The following is a 17,382-nucleotide window of genomic DNA, read 5'->3' on the forward strand; positions in this document are numbered from 1 at the left end:
TTGTTGGGGAGTGACATTACCTGGAGCATACGGGACTTTCAAGCTGGTTCACTGAGCTGTTTTATGTTCATACAAAGCTTGTCCACCTGCCGTTCCACAGGCCTCTCCACATTGTCACAAATACATGCCTTCAATTTAAGCTGCTTCTGCTTTTCCACTCATCTTTTTTTTTCTCCAGGTTAATGGGATAGATCTGGAACAGATAAAATTCAGAAACATGGCTGAGCTTGGAGGAATTATATTTTGACTCTTCTAAGAGGCTCTCATGAGTGTGTGTTGCAGCAACCATCTCATTTCATGAAGTTGCCCCCTGTTCTGTTAGAAAGCAGAAATTAAATGGAACTTGTAACTGTAAGGCTCGTTTGCTCTAATTCCCAAAGAATGGAAATAAAGCAGAAAGCTGGTACAAGCAGATGTCAAAGTTAGAAAGTTCTCCAAATGCTGAAACTCTGTAAATATAAGGGGCAGCTGGAAAAGGCTTAAATGCTCTTTGGCTATATATCTGCTGTAATGAGTGTCTGGCAAAAGAAGACAGAAAGCTGTTTCATTTCTGACAAGAGCTATTTAAGAAGCACTTCATATTTTTTGATAGTTTTCAAGTAACTCAGGAGGAGGCTGACCATGAAACTGCATTACTGAATTTACTGCACTCCATGTAAAAGGGAAGCACAGCAGTAATATGCTTTTAGGCAGAATACAAAAATGAAGATAAAGCATCTGAAAGACATGCTGTTTGGGGGGCTGAGTCCCAGCAAGAAGATTAGTTTAAAAATGAGGGTAAAATCACTGCTATTGTGCCAAAGCTCATGGAGTGTCACTCTTGCATGGCAGTGACTGCTACATGAAGTATGCATGTGAGACAGAGAGCCATGTTGGATGTAATGAAGGAGTTGACAGAAAATAGCATGCAGAGCTCTATGGTTTTTGGCATAAAAGGCACACTGAGATAATGACATGAGTTTGGAAATATTGAAGAACGGGAAATTGCTACATCACTTTATAATATATCTGGGTCTAAAGATTTTCAAAGCATTGTCAGACCACACTTTTTCAAGGAAGGATTGAGGTATCAGGAAAAAAAAAAAAGCAACAATTTGTTTGTACATGAAATAAATTAATGTGAATTAAATGTGAATTGACTTTAAAAGCCAGGTGGAAAGGGAAGATGATGATCTGGTTATGAAGCAAAAGTATGGGGCAGCAAGAACAGAATCCTTTAGTTTTAATGTTTTTGACAGGTAGTGCTGGGTGGGGTCAAAACTGATCGTGGCTGATAATAAGGACATAAAATTAAATATGAACAAAAGTTCTTACTTAGTGAGGTCATTAAAATAAAGCTGTAAAGGACATTTACCTTGATCTTAACTTTATATGCAGGAAAGCCCATGGAAGGGTGCAGTAGAACCAGGAAGATTCTACAGTGTGAAAATCATTTATTGATCTTCATCCAAAATGTGTATCAAGAAATATAACACAGAAAGGAATGGTTGAGGAGGGACATTTTATGACTAAAAGGAATACGCTGTAGAAAGATGTGAGGTCTTCAAGCTAATGGAAAAAATACAGGGTGTCTTTGTAGGTTTTTTGTACAAGTGAATATTAGATATTAGTCACATGAAAACACAAAGTGAAGTACTTTCTTTAAAATATTGACTGTGTGTTTGTAACTGAGAGTTGTCAGCTATTCAAAGATTAGATAAATGTATTACGTTTCTGATGAGTGTTAGAGTACTTCCATAATGTGCTGTCAGTCACATTTTTTGGCAGTGGCTATGAGAATAGGTTTATTTTCTACGTCCAAATTGGCAAGATTGTGGTCATGCATCCCAAACACCTTTCTTAGTATATGTGTAAAATGACAAAATGATTTCACATGGTGAAAACTTAGCTGCCTAAGTATTTGAGAAATTGTACATTTATACCTTTACAAATATATTGAGTCCCTACACTATCACGAAAAAATGAATGCAGTGGAGAAAAAAAATCCTCTGACACTCTAGAATCACTTCTAGAAAAGAAGTTCCTATTAAAGGAAATTTTGAGTGAGTTTGACATATTGTTTTTTAAATGTGAAGTTGTCAGTTCATATTCACATAGCCCTGTAAATTGAAAAAAGTAAACACAAGACTTTGTGCAATATTCTACATTACTTTATTTCAGCAAACAGATATGCTGAGCTCTAGTTTTTCCTAGAATTAAGCAGCAGAGTTCTGTTTTGTAGTATAGGTAAGGGAATGACAGCATGTTGTATGAATTATTTTTAAAGAATATTCTCAAGTAATGATCATAATCAGGTAATAATCACCACGTATAAGGAGGCCTCTATGTTTTCAGTTGGACCCTAAAGAATAACCACTTGTAAATAAGTAAAACTCTCATGTATTTTTTTTCTGCATCAGAAAGCTGCCATTTACCATCATGTATTTGCAAATGATGAGTTAAAATATGTTAGATTTTTATCTTGTGAACAACCAAAACAGAAACATGTTGAGAAAACCACTATTTTTAAAAATCAAAGACAATACTTGTTTAAAGAGCTGCCATTGTGGTATTTCAAGTAATACTTTAGATACCTTACTTTAATAGGGCAGGTGAGTTTTTCCTTTTAGTTGTCGTGCTGGGATGATGTAAATTTGGTAGGAGTTCACCAATATGTGATATGTCAGTTATTGTATATGAGACCTTGGTAGTTCTGTTAATGCTCTTCAATCAGAAGAGCGATTTCAGGAAAGTTACATAATGTATAATGTTACATAATTTTAGTGATGCAAGATTTGTAAGGAGAGTTAATCTGTTTTATTAAGCCAGCTGTTGAAAAAGTTAGATGAGCATCGGGTTTATAAGCTTCTTGTGAGTTCTAATAAAGAAGCAAAAAACTCCAGATTTCAATAAACACTCCTTAACCTAATAAAATTATTGAGTACCAAGATAAGCTGTTCATGTGCAATGTGGAGAGATTGGCAGGAAACAATGAGAAAGGATGGATGCTAAAAAATGCAAACTCAATATATTCAGTGTATTGTATCCAGGAGGGTATTGATGTATATTAGTTCTCAGGATCACGTCCTGGTGAAATATAATTAGTCTCCTTTGAGATTCAAGACTAATCTTGTTTTATGAAATAATTTTCACTGATACTGATTTTTCTTCATTGAGGTTGTAAGGAACTACAATGGGAGAACTTAAGAGGAATTGGAAGGAGGCATGAGGTTTGGGGATGGGTGTGAGAGCATCTGTGGATTTTGACCCTTTTTGCCCTAGAGTGGGAAGGGCTCATTCTCGGATGACGTTTCTTTCCCCAGCTGAGAATCCTCATGGGATGAAAGTCTCCACAGGGGTCCATAATATCTATTCCCTACCTAGGGGAACAAGAAGTGTTTGGGATAGTGCTTCTGCTACCGTTTGATGATGGCTCCTGTTGTAGAAATGAAGTGCCTAGCTCAACGGCCTTCGTGCAGTTACTCATTTGATAGATAGTGAGGATATGACCATTTAGGTGTCCAGGAAGCTGATGTTTTTGCAGAAAGGTAATAGCAGAGTTGTTAGTTTCTAGTCAGTCTAGGTGTATCTTCTGTGCAGGATAGTTACCTAAACAGAATACTTTTAAGTAGCTTGTGCAGGTTGTTATCCTATTACGCAAAACAAGAACAACAGTATTTGTTCTTCCACCTCCAAGTAGCCAACACTGTTGCAATATCAGAAGGCATTTTTTTTTCCACTTTTTTTTCCACAGATCAGCACATGCGGAACATAAATGTTACTGAAAATTACTCACGTCTAGCCAGATATTTTGAAAAAAATACTACTTAGAAAGCAAAATATTTTTTAGTGTAAGCATGGATGTTTAATGGCTATGTAATGTACATGTATGAAAATGAAATGTACAGAAACTAAAGTTTATTCAGATCTGTTTCTTATTTGCCTAAGTTTTATTAAAGAAATGACTTGTAATAAGATGACATTCCAATATATTTCCAAACTCCTTTATTTCATGTAATTACATACCATTAAAAAGATAAATGGATTTTGGAAGGCAAGGTTTATGTTTCGTTTTTCATTTTATCATACAAGATTGGCCGGAATATTTAAAAATGTGTGTTACTAACTAAAAACATTATACGTTTCAGTGTCAGGTGCTCCATCTTTTTCAAATGCCAAAAATAGCTTTGCTGGACACAGAGGTAATAAAATTCGGAGATAAAAAAAGCATAAATATGTTTTGGAATGGGCTGTAATTTTCACAAGTATGTTATACTAAGTGCTGTACTGCATGAGAGAGACCATCATATTGATGAAATGGGAACGCCAACTTCTCATCAGGAAGATTAGATTCCTTCTTCACCTGGCAACGGTGCTGAACAGCTGGCAAAATATCCCTCTGCACCTTGAGATTTAATGCCTCTTCTTTATCACTTCCTCAATAATTGCTGGCATGTAGCCTAGCTAGTTGAATCCCTTCAACTTTGTTCTCTTGCTTGATAGATTAGTGATCAGTTCCCCATGGATCCAACCGATAGATTTCTATGCATTTGGGGGAGCTCAGGCTACATTCATGTTGTGAGTATGTGTAAATTGCAGGAAACACTGCATGTATATGGAAAATCTTAAATGAGTGAAGTGAATGAAAGTCCCTTTAAAAACAATATATAAAAAATAGATTTTCCTCAGTAAATATGTTTTTCTATCAACATCACCACACATACAGACATTGAGAGAAGTCAAGGGTTTATTTTTCTAGCAAGCAGTATGAATAAACATTCCCTTTTTTTGGTGTAAGCATTTTTACACTGAAAGCAAGGTTCTTCTACAGAGTCTTACAGAAAATAAAGGAAATAAATTGAAGTGATTCTAATCTAATTTCCTAATGCAAAGGTTAATTCATTTAAAAAAATCTATCTCTAGAAACCTGCTATACTAGTATATGTGTGTGGGGTGTACTGGATACTGACACCCTGTTACTTGATAGTTTCAGTATGTTCTGTATGTCACTGTGTCTTTCATATGTCCAAAAGGATCTTTTTGTGTAGTGTGTGTAAACTGTCATGTCAAATTGACAGGCTAACCCAAAATCCAGTACTACTACTAGTGTTTTTAAATTATGCTGAAACTGTAATATCGAAGATATTTTCACACATCTTTTTATACCATTCAGTGCTACCGAGAATCTAGATTGCTGCTTTATTCAAGGTTGGCTGGCACTTCTCCACTATGTAGATAATTGCCTCCTTTTTTGGGTGTTCCAACTTGGAATTAAAAAACTTAGAGACTTACTGAAATTTTAAGTTTTTAACCATGTAAAGACTCTTAACAGAACTATGTAGAAATCAACAAATAATTTCAGCTAAATTATTATGAATTAGAAAATATACCATGTATTAAAAGTATAAAATATACCATTTGAAATCACTGTATTCCCAGAAATATTAAGTGATTCATACTATTGCATTTTTTACTTTAAAGTAGGTCTATATTTTTAAAAAGTTAGTGTTTTCTAAAGTACTAACTAATAAAGTACTAAGTAATATCTAACCAAAATACTTCATTCAAAATCAAAATGTCCTGGAGAGCAGGGGAGGTGCCCGAGGACTGGAAGAGAGCCAACGTCACTCCAGTCTTCAAAAAGGGCAAGAGGGAGGAGCCGGGCAATTACAGGCCGGTCAACCTCACCTCTGTCCCTGGAAAGGTGATGGAGCGGTTCATCCTAGAGAGAATCTCCGGGCATATGGAGGAGAAGAAGCTGCTGAGGAGCAGTCAGCATGGATTCACCAAGGGGAAGTCATGTCTGACAAACCTCATAGCCTTCTATGATGGGGTGACAGGCTGGCTGGACGAGGGGAGAGCCGTGGATGTTGTCTACCTTGACTTCAGCAAGGCTTTTGACACTGTCTCCCATAACATCCTCATACAGAAGCTCCGGGACAGTGCACTAGATGAGTGCACGGTGCGGTGGATCGAGGGCTGGCTGGATGGCAGAGCTCAGAGGGTGGTGATAAATGGGGCCAAGTCCAGTTGGAGGCCTGTGGCCAGTGGTGTCCCCCAGGGGTCAGTACTGGGCCCAGTGCTGTTCACCTTGTTTATCAATGACCTGGACAAGGGCACGGAATGCACCCTGAGCAAGTTTGCAGATGACACCAAGCTGGGTGGAGTGGCCGACACTCCGGAGGGCTGTGCTGCCATCCAGAGGGACCTGGACAGGCTGGAGAGTTGGGCAGAGAGGAACCTCATGAGGTTCAACAGAGACAAGTGCAGGGTCCTGCACCTGGGGAGGAATAACCCCAGGCATCAGTACAGATTAGGGGTCGACCTGCTGGAAAGCACCTCCACGGAGAGGGACCTGGGAGTCCTGGTTGACACCAAGTTAACCATGAGTGAGCAGTGTGCCCTCGTGGCCAAGAAGGCCAATGGGATCCTGGCCTGCATCAGGAGGAGTGTTGCCAGCAGGTCAAGGGAGGTGATTCTGCCCCTCTACTCAGCTCTGGTGAGGCCACACCTGGAGTACTGTGTTCAATTCTGGGCACCCCAGTATAGGAGGGACGTGGAGCTTCTCGAGAGGGTCCAGAGAAGGGCAACCAGGATGATTAAGGGAATGGAACATCTCTCGTATGAAGAGAGGCTGAGYGAGCTGGGCCTGTTTTCTCTGGAGAAGAGAAGGCTCAGAGGGGATATGATTAATATGTATAAGTTCAGGAAGGGAGAATGCAGGGAGGAAGGGGACAGGCTGTTTTCACTGGTGGCCAGTGACAGGACGAGGGGTAATGGCCACAAGCTGAAGCATAAGAAGTTCCGTCTCCAGGTGAGGAGGAACTTCTTTACTGTGAGGGTGACAGAGCAGTGGAACAGGCTGCCAGGGGGGGTTGTGGAGTCTCCTACTCTGGAGGTCTTCAAAACCCACCCGGATGCCACCCTGTGCCACATGCTCTAGGTGTGCCTGCTTGAGCAGGGAGGTTGGACTAGATGATCTGTAGAGGTCCCTTCCAACCTTAAATATTCTGTGAATCTGTGAAAATATGCGTCAGGCTTTAACTTTGGATTGCACCTGACTGGAGATGAAAGTTAATTTAATTCTCCCAGTAGATTCCCCAGCTAAAAAGCAGGTAGGAAAATACATGAATGTAATGATTGTAAGTCAAGACATTTTGCATGTTGAACAGCTGTATTTCCGTTAAAAATCATTATAGTAATATATACTGTCAGATGGGGTAATTATGAAATGCATAATGAGGAAGCTTGTAGGCAGAGGGTAAGTGATAATCTTAACAGAATTCCCATACAGGTTTTACTAAAACGGCTCTGCAAAAAGAATAGATTTTTCCAAGTTCACACTAACTTAACCAAGGCAAAGTTTGAGCTAAATTCTGAAGGAAGAAAACAATTTATACATACAAAAATGGCAGGTCGGTGTCTTAGAACTTCTTATGACTTGATTGTGTTTTTGTAAATAGAACCAGATCTTTTCCTTTCTCTTTCCATACAGATGAGAGCAGGCTTTCCAGTGTCTTCTGTGAGGAGTCTCAGAAGGTTATGGATGTGCAGTCCTTTGCCCTGGCTGCCAGGTATTACTCTTTGTCAAACCTTGGCATGTGTACACCGTTGGAAGAGTTACTTGAAGCCCTGAGAGGAGACCATCAAGAAAGAAACGGTACATTTACCTTTATAGTTAATTTTGTATGTGTCCTTTGCAGTGCTGTTTTCTTTGGGCAAGCAAGCACATTATTTGACTTACAATTCATATACAAAGTTTTATTCCTTTTATTGTTTTTTTTTGTTTTTTTTTTTTTTGTCTCCTTCAGCAGCAAGAATCATGACTGCAAGTGCTGCTTTTTTGAAAAGCCTCAGCCTACCATCCTGGGGCCCTGCCCCTAGGAGGGATTTTTTGTTGCACCTTTTGTATGTGCTTAGGTATTTAACTGAATGTGTCCCTATAAGGCTTTGAATGAAATCATTTTCTTTTTGAGATTTCAGTCTGTATTTTTGGGGACCAATTCCAAGTATATGTCTTAAGACTAGAGTTGTTTCTTTCTCTATAGTTACAGAAATTGTATGAAAACACTCTCAAGCTGGCAGCTTTACAAGGGAAGTCTTACCCCAGACTGTATTTCTTTATCAGATGATAAATAGGCATTTCTACTTACTTTAACTGCTGTCATTTTCACAGCAGGTGTGCTCTTCAGTAAGACCTGAGCCGTCATGGATTTGTTGCTGTCTTTCAAACTTCTCATTAATTTTTCAGAGACAGATGCTGAGCAGCTCTTTGCGCTGTGATGTGTTCTGTCTCTATAATATATTAAAACTCTTCTGACCTTTTCTATCATAAGTGGTAGCACCATTGCAGATTTTGGCCATCTCTGCCCTTTTCTGCAGTGATCTTTTTCCAGGTTAGCCATTTTCCATATTTGCTTTACCATTTTTCCATTTCTTCATAATTACCAAAATGCCACAGGTAAAACACTCTAACAGACTGTGACTGATTGGTCTTACTGTAACTTTCCTTTCTGGCTTCTTTCCTTCTGCTTTTCTTTCATCTAAAGCCTTTTTTCCTTATGTTTCCCTATGTCCAACGGTGCAGTTTTTCTTTTACTTACCTTTTAGCTATTTTCATTTTTTTGAATGCCCTTTTACCCTGTGTTCTGCAGTTCTGTAGTTCTACCTTATTATACCCATACTCGATTTCATATTTAAATGAGCTTTCTTAGAGAAAAGTAGGAAGATTTTCTGTCTTTTGTCATGCAAAATGGAACATCTGCAATAAGACAGATGCTGAATATCTTGTTTGGCATCTTGCAGGAATGATTCTTGGTGATAACAGAATGATAACTGGACCCTGAGATTGTGAAGTTGTAGTTTTAAATTGTACTTCATAATAAAAATGGAGAGTGTTCCAAGTGTTTTATATATACAGTGGTAGAATCTGAAACTTTTGTATTGAATTCACTGTATGTAACAGTTAAATTAACCCAGTGGAGGGCTTGCTGACTGACTTGAGAGAAGCAAAATTCCAAATTTGAGGGTTGTCATACAAGTTGCGAAATAAGACTTGTGATCTTTTAACTCCAAAGTATTTTAGATATTTGTACTTAATTCTGTTTTCAGAAAATATATTCATTTGCTCAGTTGCTACTACTTGCAAGGCAAGAGAAGAGTGAGTCTGAGAAAATGAGCAACTTCAAGATGCTTATGCTCATATCATGAAAAATATTCTTTGGGATAATTCCATTTACACTGAGATGTTTGTAGAGAATTTCCTTATTCTAGTACAATCATGCTTGGAAGCATATTCCCACAGATTGCATACTTGAATGGTTTTCAAACTTATTTAGCACGTTAGACATATGATTATCTTACCTGTTGCCGACAGGGGTCGGCAAGCCTCGTTTGCTAGCTGGACTGACCTGGGGTTGTCCTCACCCCAGGGCCCCAGAGCACAGACACCAGTATGGGGGATGCAGCAAAATGGCGTTTATTGCGCAGTTCAGTCTGCCTATATACTCCAGCTGAATGTGGAGACTCACCTACTGCCCAATCGGGAGACTAATTTCTACTTTTCACCTTGTATGGCATGGGGTTATCAGTAAACTGCATAAATTAATTATGCTCCTAACCTCCCGTGACATCACGAGATCTTCCGAGTGCCATGCCCTAAGCTCTATGCCCTGTGCTATACTATATCATCTACTTTCGCTAAGCTCTCTACCTTATTAAGCCCTAAAAACACAAAAACTCCTACCCTTACCTATGAATAATTGCTTAAAAAAAATGAGAACAAACCTTTTTAAATGTAGTGTTGACATAGATGTCCAGAATGGAAGTTTTGAATCTAAAGGAGTTTCTCCGTTGCTTCCTACCAAAGTTCACAGCAGATTTTCTTGAACAATCAAGTTCCTTGCATTGAGGTCATCACAGAATCACAGAGTCACAGAATGGCTGAGGTTGGAAGGAACCTCTAGAGATCATCTAGTCCAACCCCCTGCTCCAGCAGGGACACCCAGAGCACGGGGCACAGGGCGGCATCCAGGCGGGTTTGGAAGATCTCCAGAGAAGGAGACTCCACAGCCTCCCTGGGCAGCCTGTGCCAGGGCTCTCTCACCCTCACAGGAAAGAAGTTCCTCCTCACCTGGAGATGGAACTTCCTGTGTTGCAGCTTGCACCCATTACCCCTTGTCCTGTCACTGGCCACCACTGAGAAGAGCTTGGCCCCTTCCTCCCTACATTCCCCCTTCATGAACTTATACATGTTAATCAGATCCCCTCTCAGCCTTCTCTTCTCCAGAGAAAACAGGCCCAACTCACTCAGTCTCTCCTCATACGAGAGATGTCATAGGATCCAGAAGAATTTGTCTGACAAGGAAGAACCCAGCTTTTATTACTAGGTTCATATCTGAATATAAGAGGGGAAGCTGACTTGAATGTTGTATTAAGAGCGTGCTGTAACCTTGCAGTGTGTTCATGATAAAGATAATAATGGCCACGCTTTGAGTGTTAGTTTCTTTATGAAGACCCTAACCAGTTTAAAGTTAATGAGCATTACAATGCTAACAATTAAATGACAGGCAGTTTTTCTATCTGATTTTGTTTAAAAGTATTTTAGTCTGTTATTTTTTTCTGTAAGTTCATAGAATCTATTCTACATTTTAAATCTTGTCACAACAGCTTATTATAAAAAAAACAGATGTTTAAGAAACAGAGTTTCTCTGGGGTTTTTAAAAATGAGGAAAAACACTAGATTTTGCATGAGCTCAGTTCAATTCCCCACTGTCTTCTAAATGAAAACACTCTTGGCTGTCTTCCCAGCATGATCTGATTAAAGAATGAACATAGTTATTGCCTAATGATATGATTCTGGACAGATAAACACATTCTGTGCAAAAGAAAACCCACCAAATGGAGAGCTATATTAATAGTCCTAGTTGTGTAGAAAAGTCTTGTTTTCTAAAATTCATCTTACTAATAGCAGTCCAGTTTCTGCAACTCTCATTCAGATTTACCTCACAAAAATTCCCATTGACCTAACTATAATCAATTACACTGGACTAATAATGATGGCCTGGTTTTCTCACAATCTCTGAATTGCTCCTTTGGTTGGGGGATGTGGAGATGAGCATAGCGGGTGCCTGCCATTTAGCACAGTGAATTGGCAGTAGAGGTTAACTCCACCTCATTAGTGCATTCTTCAACAAAACAGTTAGTGTTTTCTAAAAGAATGTTTAAATTATACTAATCTTTAATTCAGAAATTTAGTTTTATGATTATCTAGTGAGATTTTAATTCAAAATTACTACCCCCTAAAATAGCAAAATGCTTAATTTATTTTAGGCATGTGTTTATTGCAGTTTATTATAAGGTTCAGTTATTCTGAATTGTCTTAATTGTATTCATTTTCTTAATTTGATGTAGGCATTAAAACTGATGAATTCATGAATAATAAGAAATCACATGAAGTGCAGGTGATGTCAGAGCTGGTAGACAGCATAGCAAGTTATTATGGCATAAAGCAGGTAAGAAAGCATTTCTTCCTGTATGTTAGTATGGACCTTAAAATTATTCTTTTTGACATGTTCATATGCTGTAGTTTGATACTCTGTCACTGCTATTTTTATTTTTCATGGAAATAATTATTGATAAATAAAAACCTGTAGCTGAAGAACTAGCTTGCTTGCCAAGGTATCATTCTCAAGAAACTGCCTCTCTGTCTGTCATTTTGATTTTATGACTCATGAAAAATTTTAATGAATGTAATCATCCTTTGTATGTTGAGTGGTTAAAAATAGTACTGCTTTTCGTTATGCACAGGTAGTTTCTCTTTTAAAAGTTCCATATCATGGGCAGGTGTAACTAAGAGAGCAAAATTTTGCACTTTCCCTTCCTTTAGGTACACAACAGTACTGTGCTAAAACAACCAAAAACCAAAAAAGCCCAAGAAAATCTGGACAATTTTAAAAGTATGCTTTCTTATTCTGGTGCAAGGTATTTGGAATTTTCCTTCTTGTTTAATGCTGGCAGCCTTTCTGTAAGATATACTGAGATATTTAATTAGGGCTTTAGATACTGTCTTTATAGTTTCAGGGTAGATCAGTTTGAAAGAAGAAATATGTAACTGTATATTTCAGGTAGTCAGGTTTAGTTGGCAGGATCCAAACCAGTTATTCAATAATGCTCAAACAAAGGCTATAGTTTTTTAAAAGCAAGGCTGAGAATACTTGCCCAGATTTTCTGCTGCCTATTTTCTCTTAGCCTTCCTTTTCTCAGTACAGCTTTAAAAATACTGTTTTTTCTTAATGTTTTTTAAAAGTATATGAAATGAATGTAGGTGTGGAGACGCACTGGAAGGCTAAATCTGTCAACAGAAGTAATTTGGGTGAGAACATTGAAGGAAATGGCATATTCCTCCTCTCATGCATTTAGCTAAACTCTCTCCTTCAGAAAAGAATGTTTCCTTCGCTGAGAGGGATCTCTGTGTCCCAGATGATGCCTGACCCTTTTCCATGGGGGACTAGTTGGAATGTTTTATAACAGCGCCAGGGAGAAACTCCTAGAAATGAGTACCGTGGAGAGGCATGTAAAGTGTGTTTATACTAGGGTATATGTTTGTGCACTGTTGTTTGCTGCTGCAGATAGAACTGCAGAGTCCTGAGTTGCTGCTGCTGCCACAGTGGACTGGAATGAGAATTCCTAAACTGGAGTCAGTTGATGAAGCTGGACTGTGATTTAGAAATTATTCAGCCGAGACTGAGAATTTAACTTAAACAGTATAAATGATGTGTTCTGAGAGTAAATATTCTGTCAGATTGAGGCCAGATCTGTGGCATCTTTGAAAATCAAGATTGAAACTCAGAATCTCTGTTTTGTGAGAAACAGCTATAGAGGGCAAAGGCAGCCTGCTCCATAATTACAGCGGGGATTGATAAGTAAAAGACAGCTGTAGTTGCCAAATATCACTGGATGAGATGCAATCAGTTGGTGACCATCCATGATCATTTACAGAGAATGTGTAGGTAGCTCTTTCAGTAGCTCTTTCAGGAATTTTCAGGTAGGTGGATGTTGTCTGTAAAGAATAAACATACAATACTGTCAAATTCCTGAAAGTGTGTTCTCCTCTTCATTAAATGTTTTTGACTTTTACTTCAGGCAAGTGTCAGCTGTTCAAGTGTTGAGGTCTTTCATGTAGTGAGAAAGCTACAGAAAATTGTAGTTTGCCTATGATGCAATACTCGGTGTTCAGAAGGTGGAATAGTGGTGTTTCATATAGCATTTTCATTTAAATTTCAAATAGGTCCTGTGAGATTCAGGAATGAAAGGAAAGAAAAACCTACATTCAGAGAGTAAAAAAAATAGAGCCACCTTAATGACCTGACGTAAGGCCTGATATAGCTGGTTGCTAATAAAATCTCAAAGCAATCATTATTAAGTATCTGTCAATATGCTGCAATTTCAGCCAGTGATTATGCACTTTTATCAGTTGGTTTGGGGTATCATTAGACAAAAGATTATTTTCTATTGTTTTTTTTTGGAAAAAAAGTGTAGTATTTAATGAAAAACATTGCAGTATATCACTGAATATGAAAGGTCGACTGCTTTATATTAACTTTTTTTTTGCATTTTAGTCATACACTGCAACAAAATTTATTTGTTCAAAGTTACAAATCCCTAATATATGAAAAGAGCTTTCCAGTTACATTAAAAAAAAAAAATCTCCTTCTCAGTTATTAAAAGCAACTTCTTTTGTTTTGGTTACCTTTCAACTTAAGAAAATACAGAAATTGTTAAGTTTTAGGAGAGATTTTTTCCTTATTGATTTTTTTTGTGTCCTTCTTGCAAAACAAATATATGTAGCATTTAATTAAAAAATCTTGAGCTATGAAAACACAACACATGTTTTACAACAGCGTATGTCCTCAGGGTGTTTCTTTCAGATACTAGAGATCACTGAAAGACTGAAGAATGCCCTCAGTTTCACCTCTGTACCCATGATGTATAATGGGTGGTAAAGGATATTATGCTCTTGTGGTGTTTTATAATGTAATACGTAGTAAAATGAGAATAAAAGCATAAAAAAATCATGAGTACTGTAATCACTTTCAGGTTAATGATTTAAATTAAAGCATTAGAGCGTGCTAACTTTAAAGATTTTTAAATTGCTTACTGCCCCTTTTTATCTGTTTGTATCATACAAGAAGAACTTTTTATATTACTCTTGATTCATTTCTGAAAAGAAGCCAGTGGTAGTTCTTTGCTTAAATACATATTAGTTTTCTTTGCATTATTTGATAAGGTTTCCTTGGAAATTGCAACATGTACATCAAGAGTTGCAGTGTAGGCAATACAAGTTTAACTCTGAATTCAGAAGCTATTAAATTTGTGTTTTGGTGCTGGAAAACAACGGAATGCTTCCAGAAATCGAGTTCTTGATTGTGCTAGAAGCTGTTTAAACACAGTACCCAACCCATGGCACACAGGACCTTTAAAGTATATTGGATCATGGAAATCTCATCTTAATAACACTACAGATTGCTGATCACCCTTCCTTCTGCAGTGAAGGAAGGGTAAAGCAGGGATTAGTTTAATCATGTCTATCTATTCAGCACAAAATAGTTGGCTACTTATTTGTAGCCACATCTTCCCTTCATTTTAGAGCCATTGTCCCAGTATTAATGTAACAGTCTGTTACTCTTGTCGTTTTGCTTGGAAACAAATAAATCCTACCAAAACAGTAGTTTGTCTTTACAGCCACTAGAGTACAGCCATAGCACGTATGAGTTATCTGAATCTATATCTCTGCATGGTTCCTTTCACAGAAATAATTCTGAACCTTGTAGAAATGGAGATGTGCATATTCTGCATAATAATAATATCTCTTTTGTAAAGCGGTGAGTTGATTTATTCCTTGAGCACTTCTCCCTCCTTTTAAATATTCTGGAAGAATATTGGTGATGAAAGTTACATTCAAAAATAGTATGTTTAGAGTCTTTCTTAATTTTATATCAGTAAATTCACTCCTGCACTGATTTCATTCAAGAAAATTGAGAATTGTAGTGTGTAGACGGCAAGTGTGCTGCAGCATCACATGAAGAACCACATGTAGCATGGTTAAATAACCTATATCTAATAGTAGTTTGCTGTTTTGTGTGGTCTTTCAGATTTTGAATTTTTGATTTTTGTCCAAATTTCATGGCTATACAAACCTAAAAAGCTCTTAGAATAAAGATTGTCACTTCAGTGAGAGTAAGGCTACATTGAGTGTATTTTGTTATACCTTTTTTTATGAATGTCTTACAGACCAAGAATAAGACATTAAAAATAAACTTGTATTTGTCATTTGCAAGAACATATAGTAACGGATAAACCATTGTATCTAGTGAGTATAATTTCTGAGAGACACCTGAACAGAAGAGACCATTATCAGTTCGTTTCCTTAGAGAACTGATAATCTATTGCCTGTTTTTGTGAAATACATAGATTACAAATATATACATACACACATGTATAATGTATATTAACACAAATAAATAATATATTAATATAATTTAAAACACACATAGTAAAAGTTGTGTTTATGTGCTTAAGTTATGAGGTTGTTTGCAGTACTACTCTGTGCAGGGTTTGTTGAAGTAGGATATACTTCAACAAACTAAACTAAACTTCTGGAATATCCTTTCTACTCACTCCTTCTGGAACAGGTTGTGAAAATCACATGGCATCTGAGCCCCTTTATTTTATTACAAAAATATCCTTAGGTTATATAGATCCCTGAACGGGTCATTTTCATAAGAAGGGAAACTGATATAAATGTTCTGACTTAAGACGCAATGTTCACACTGTTGACCTTTAGGCATGTGTCTGTAGTGGTTAAGTAAGAAACTGGAGAATTTTATTTCTGTATATCCAGAGGTAGGAGACTTCTAACTTAGCGTAATAAATGTGGCAGTTAGATGTATAAATTCAAATAATAGAAATTCTTTCTTTCCTAACTATGTAATCTGGCTAATTTGGAAATTCTGGGTGGTATTGGTGGTAGCTTGTGGTTATTTTCCTTAGCAGAAGGAAATTCTGTGTCGAAAATTAAAGTGAAAGACTTCTCCAGAAGAGCCAGGATGTGTATGTTGCATAAGCAGTGTAGTGTCTGTTGTCTGGAATGAATCAGTTCTGATTTATTTTTGTGTTTTAAAATCAGCACAAAGTTCAGCAAAGCAAGTGAATGAAGTGGGATAAGTGATAATTATGAATTCCATGATAATTATGGGTAGATATGAAATCTGTGCTTACTTTTTTAAGGAAATTGTTTACATTTGATTGAAATGTATCCTACTTATTGCTCAATAATAGAGTTCTTTCTTTTTGATTACCTCTAGGTAATTGATATAGGTTCTGGAAAGGGCTACCTGAGTTCCTTTTTGTCCATGCACTATAACTTAAAAGTTTATGGAATTGATTCGTCAAACAGCAACACTCATGGTGCTCATGAAAGGAACAGGAAATTGAAGAAGCACTGGAGAGCGTATGAGAGTCGGGCGAGAGCAAATCTCAAAAGCCAGAAGTCGGAAGAGGTGAATGATAGGCCAGTGCAAACTGAAATTAAATGTGAATCAAATACTGATGAAAAGCCCTTAAATAATAACAGTGATCTTCAAAGTCAGTTCCGAGTGACTACCCAAGATTCTGGTGTTTTCACAGAGATAGCTAAACCTGAAACCAGCAAACAAACTGAAATTAATTTGGCGGCTCAGACACAATCTGATGAGGACAAACTTTCAGGAAATATTCTTGATATTCTAAATGTTCTGCCTGCTGATGCTGTTGATATTTTTACTTCATCTCGGCGTGACTGTGAGGAGCTCTGTGAAGAGGAAAAGACACGGAGAAAAATGGCTTCTCTCCAGGCTAAAGCAAGCAAGTCAAGTGAATCGAATCTTTATTTTCCATTGACCTCCTACATCACAGCAGAAACAGAACTCAGTGACATCATTACAGATCTGGAGGTTATTTTACTAATATTTGATGTAGATTGTGTACTACCTTCATGTTGTTAATTTCCTATATACCAAATGTTTGCGTGTAGAGAAGCGTCAGAGGTGTAAATGAATGAGAGATTCTGGCCCAGGGATGTTTTTCAACTTGTGTGTAACTATGTCTAATACTTGTGTAGAGTGTTTTGCTGCTTCAATGTGTGTGTTAGGATTATTTGGAATATGCAAGTAAAGCAGTCTTTAGAATCTGGGGAGTAAATAATCAACTATCAAAATTACCAGCATACATAACAGTGTATTCAGCTACTTTACAGATTAATTTATAAGTAACACGTATAACTACTATGAAAATGGTTATGTTTAACAGTGGGAAAAACATATTATTCTCTGAAATTTCTTATTTTCTAAGTTTTTTATTTTTTAA

At 37.3% G+C, this 17,382-nt stretch overlaps 1 protein-coding gene across 1 annotated transcript in view; it reads left to right on the forward strand.

The window, feature by feature from the left end:
• METTL25 (methyltransferase like 25) overlaps window positions 1–17,382 on the forward strand; it is a 57,205-nt gene that overhangs the window by 2,180 nt on the left and 37,643 nt on the right. Inside the window, exons 2-4 of the mRNA XM_026049729.1 lie at window positions 7,430–7,639; window positions 11,392–11,492; window positions 16,344–16,970. Coding sequence (XP_025905514.1) covers window positions 7,430–7,639; window positions 11,392–11,492; window positions 16,344–16,970 — 938 coding nt within the window. The remainder of the gene's footprint in view (window positions 1–7,429; window positions 7,640–11,391; window positions 11,493–16,343; window positions 16,971–17,382) is intronic.

Source organism: Nothoprocta perdicaria, unplaced genomic scaffold, assembly GCF_003342845.1.
Source record: "Nothoprocta perdicaria isolate Ctin4 unplaced genomic scaffold, notPer1 scaffold_61, whole genome shotgun sequence".
Classification (NCBI taxonomy): Eukaryota; Metazoa; Chordata; class Aves; order Tinamiformes; family Tinamidae; genus Nothoprocta; species Nothoprocta perdicaria.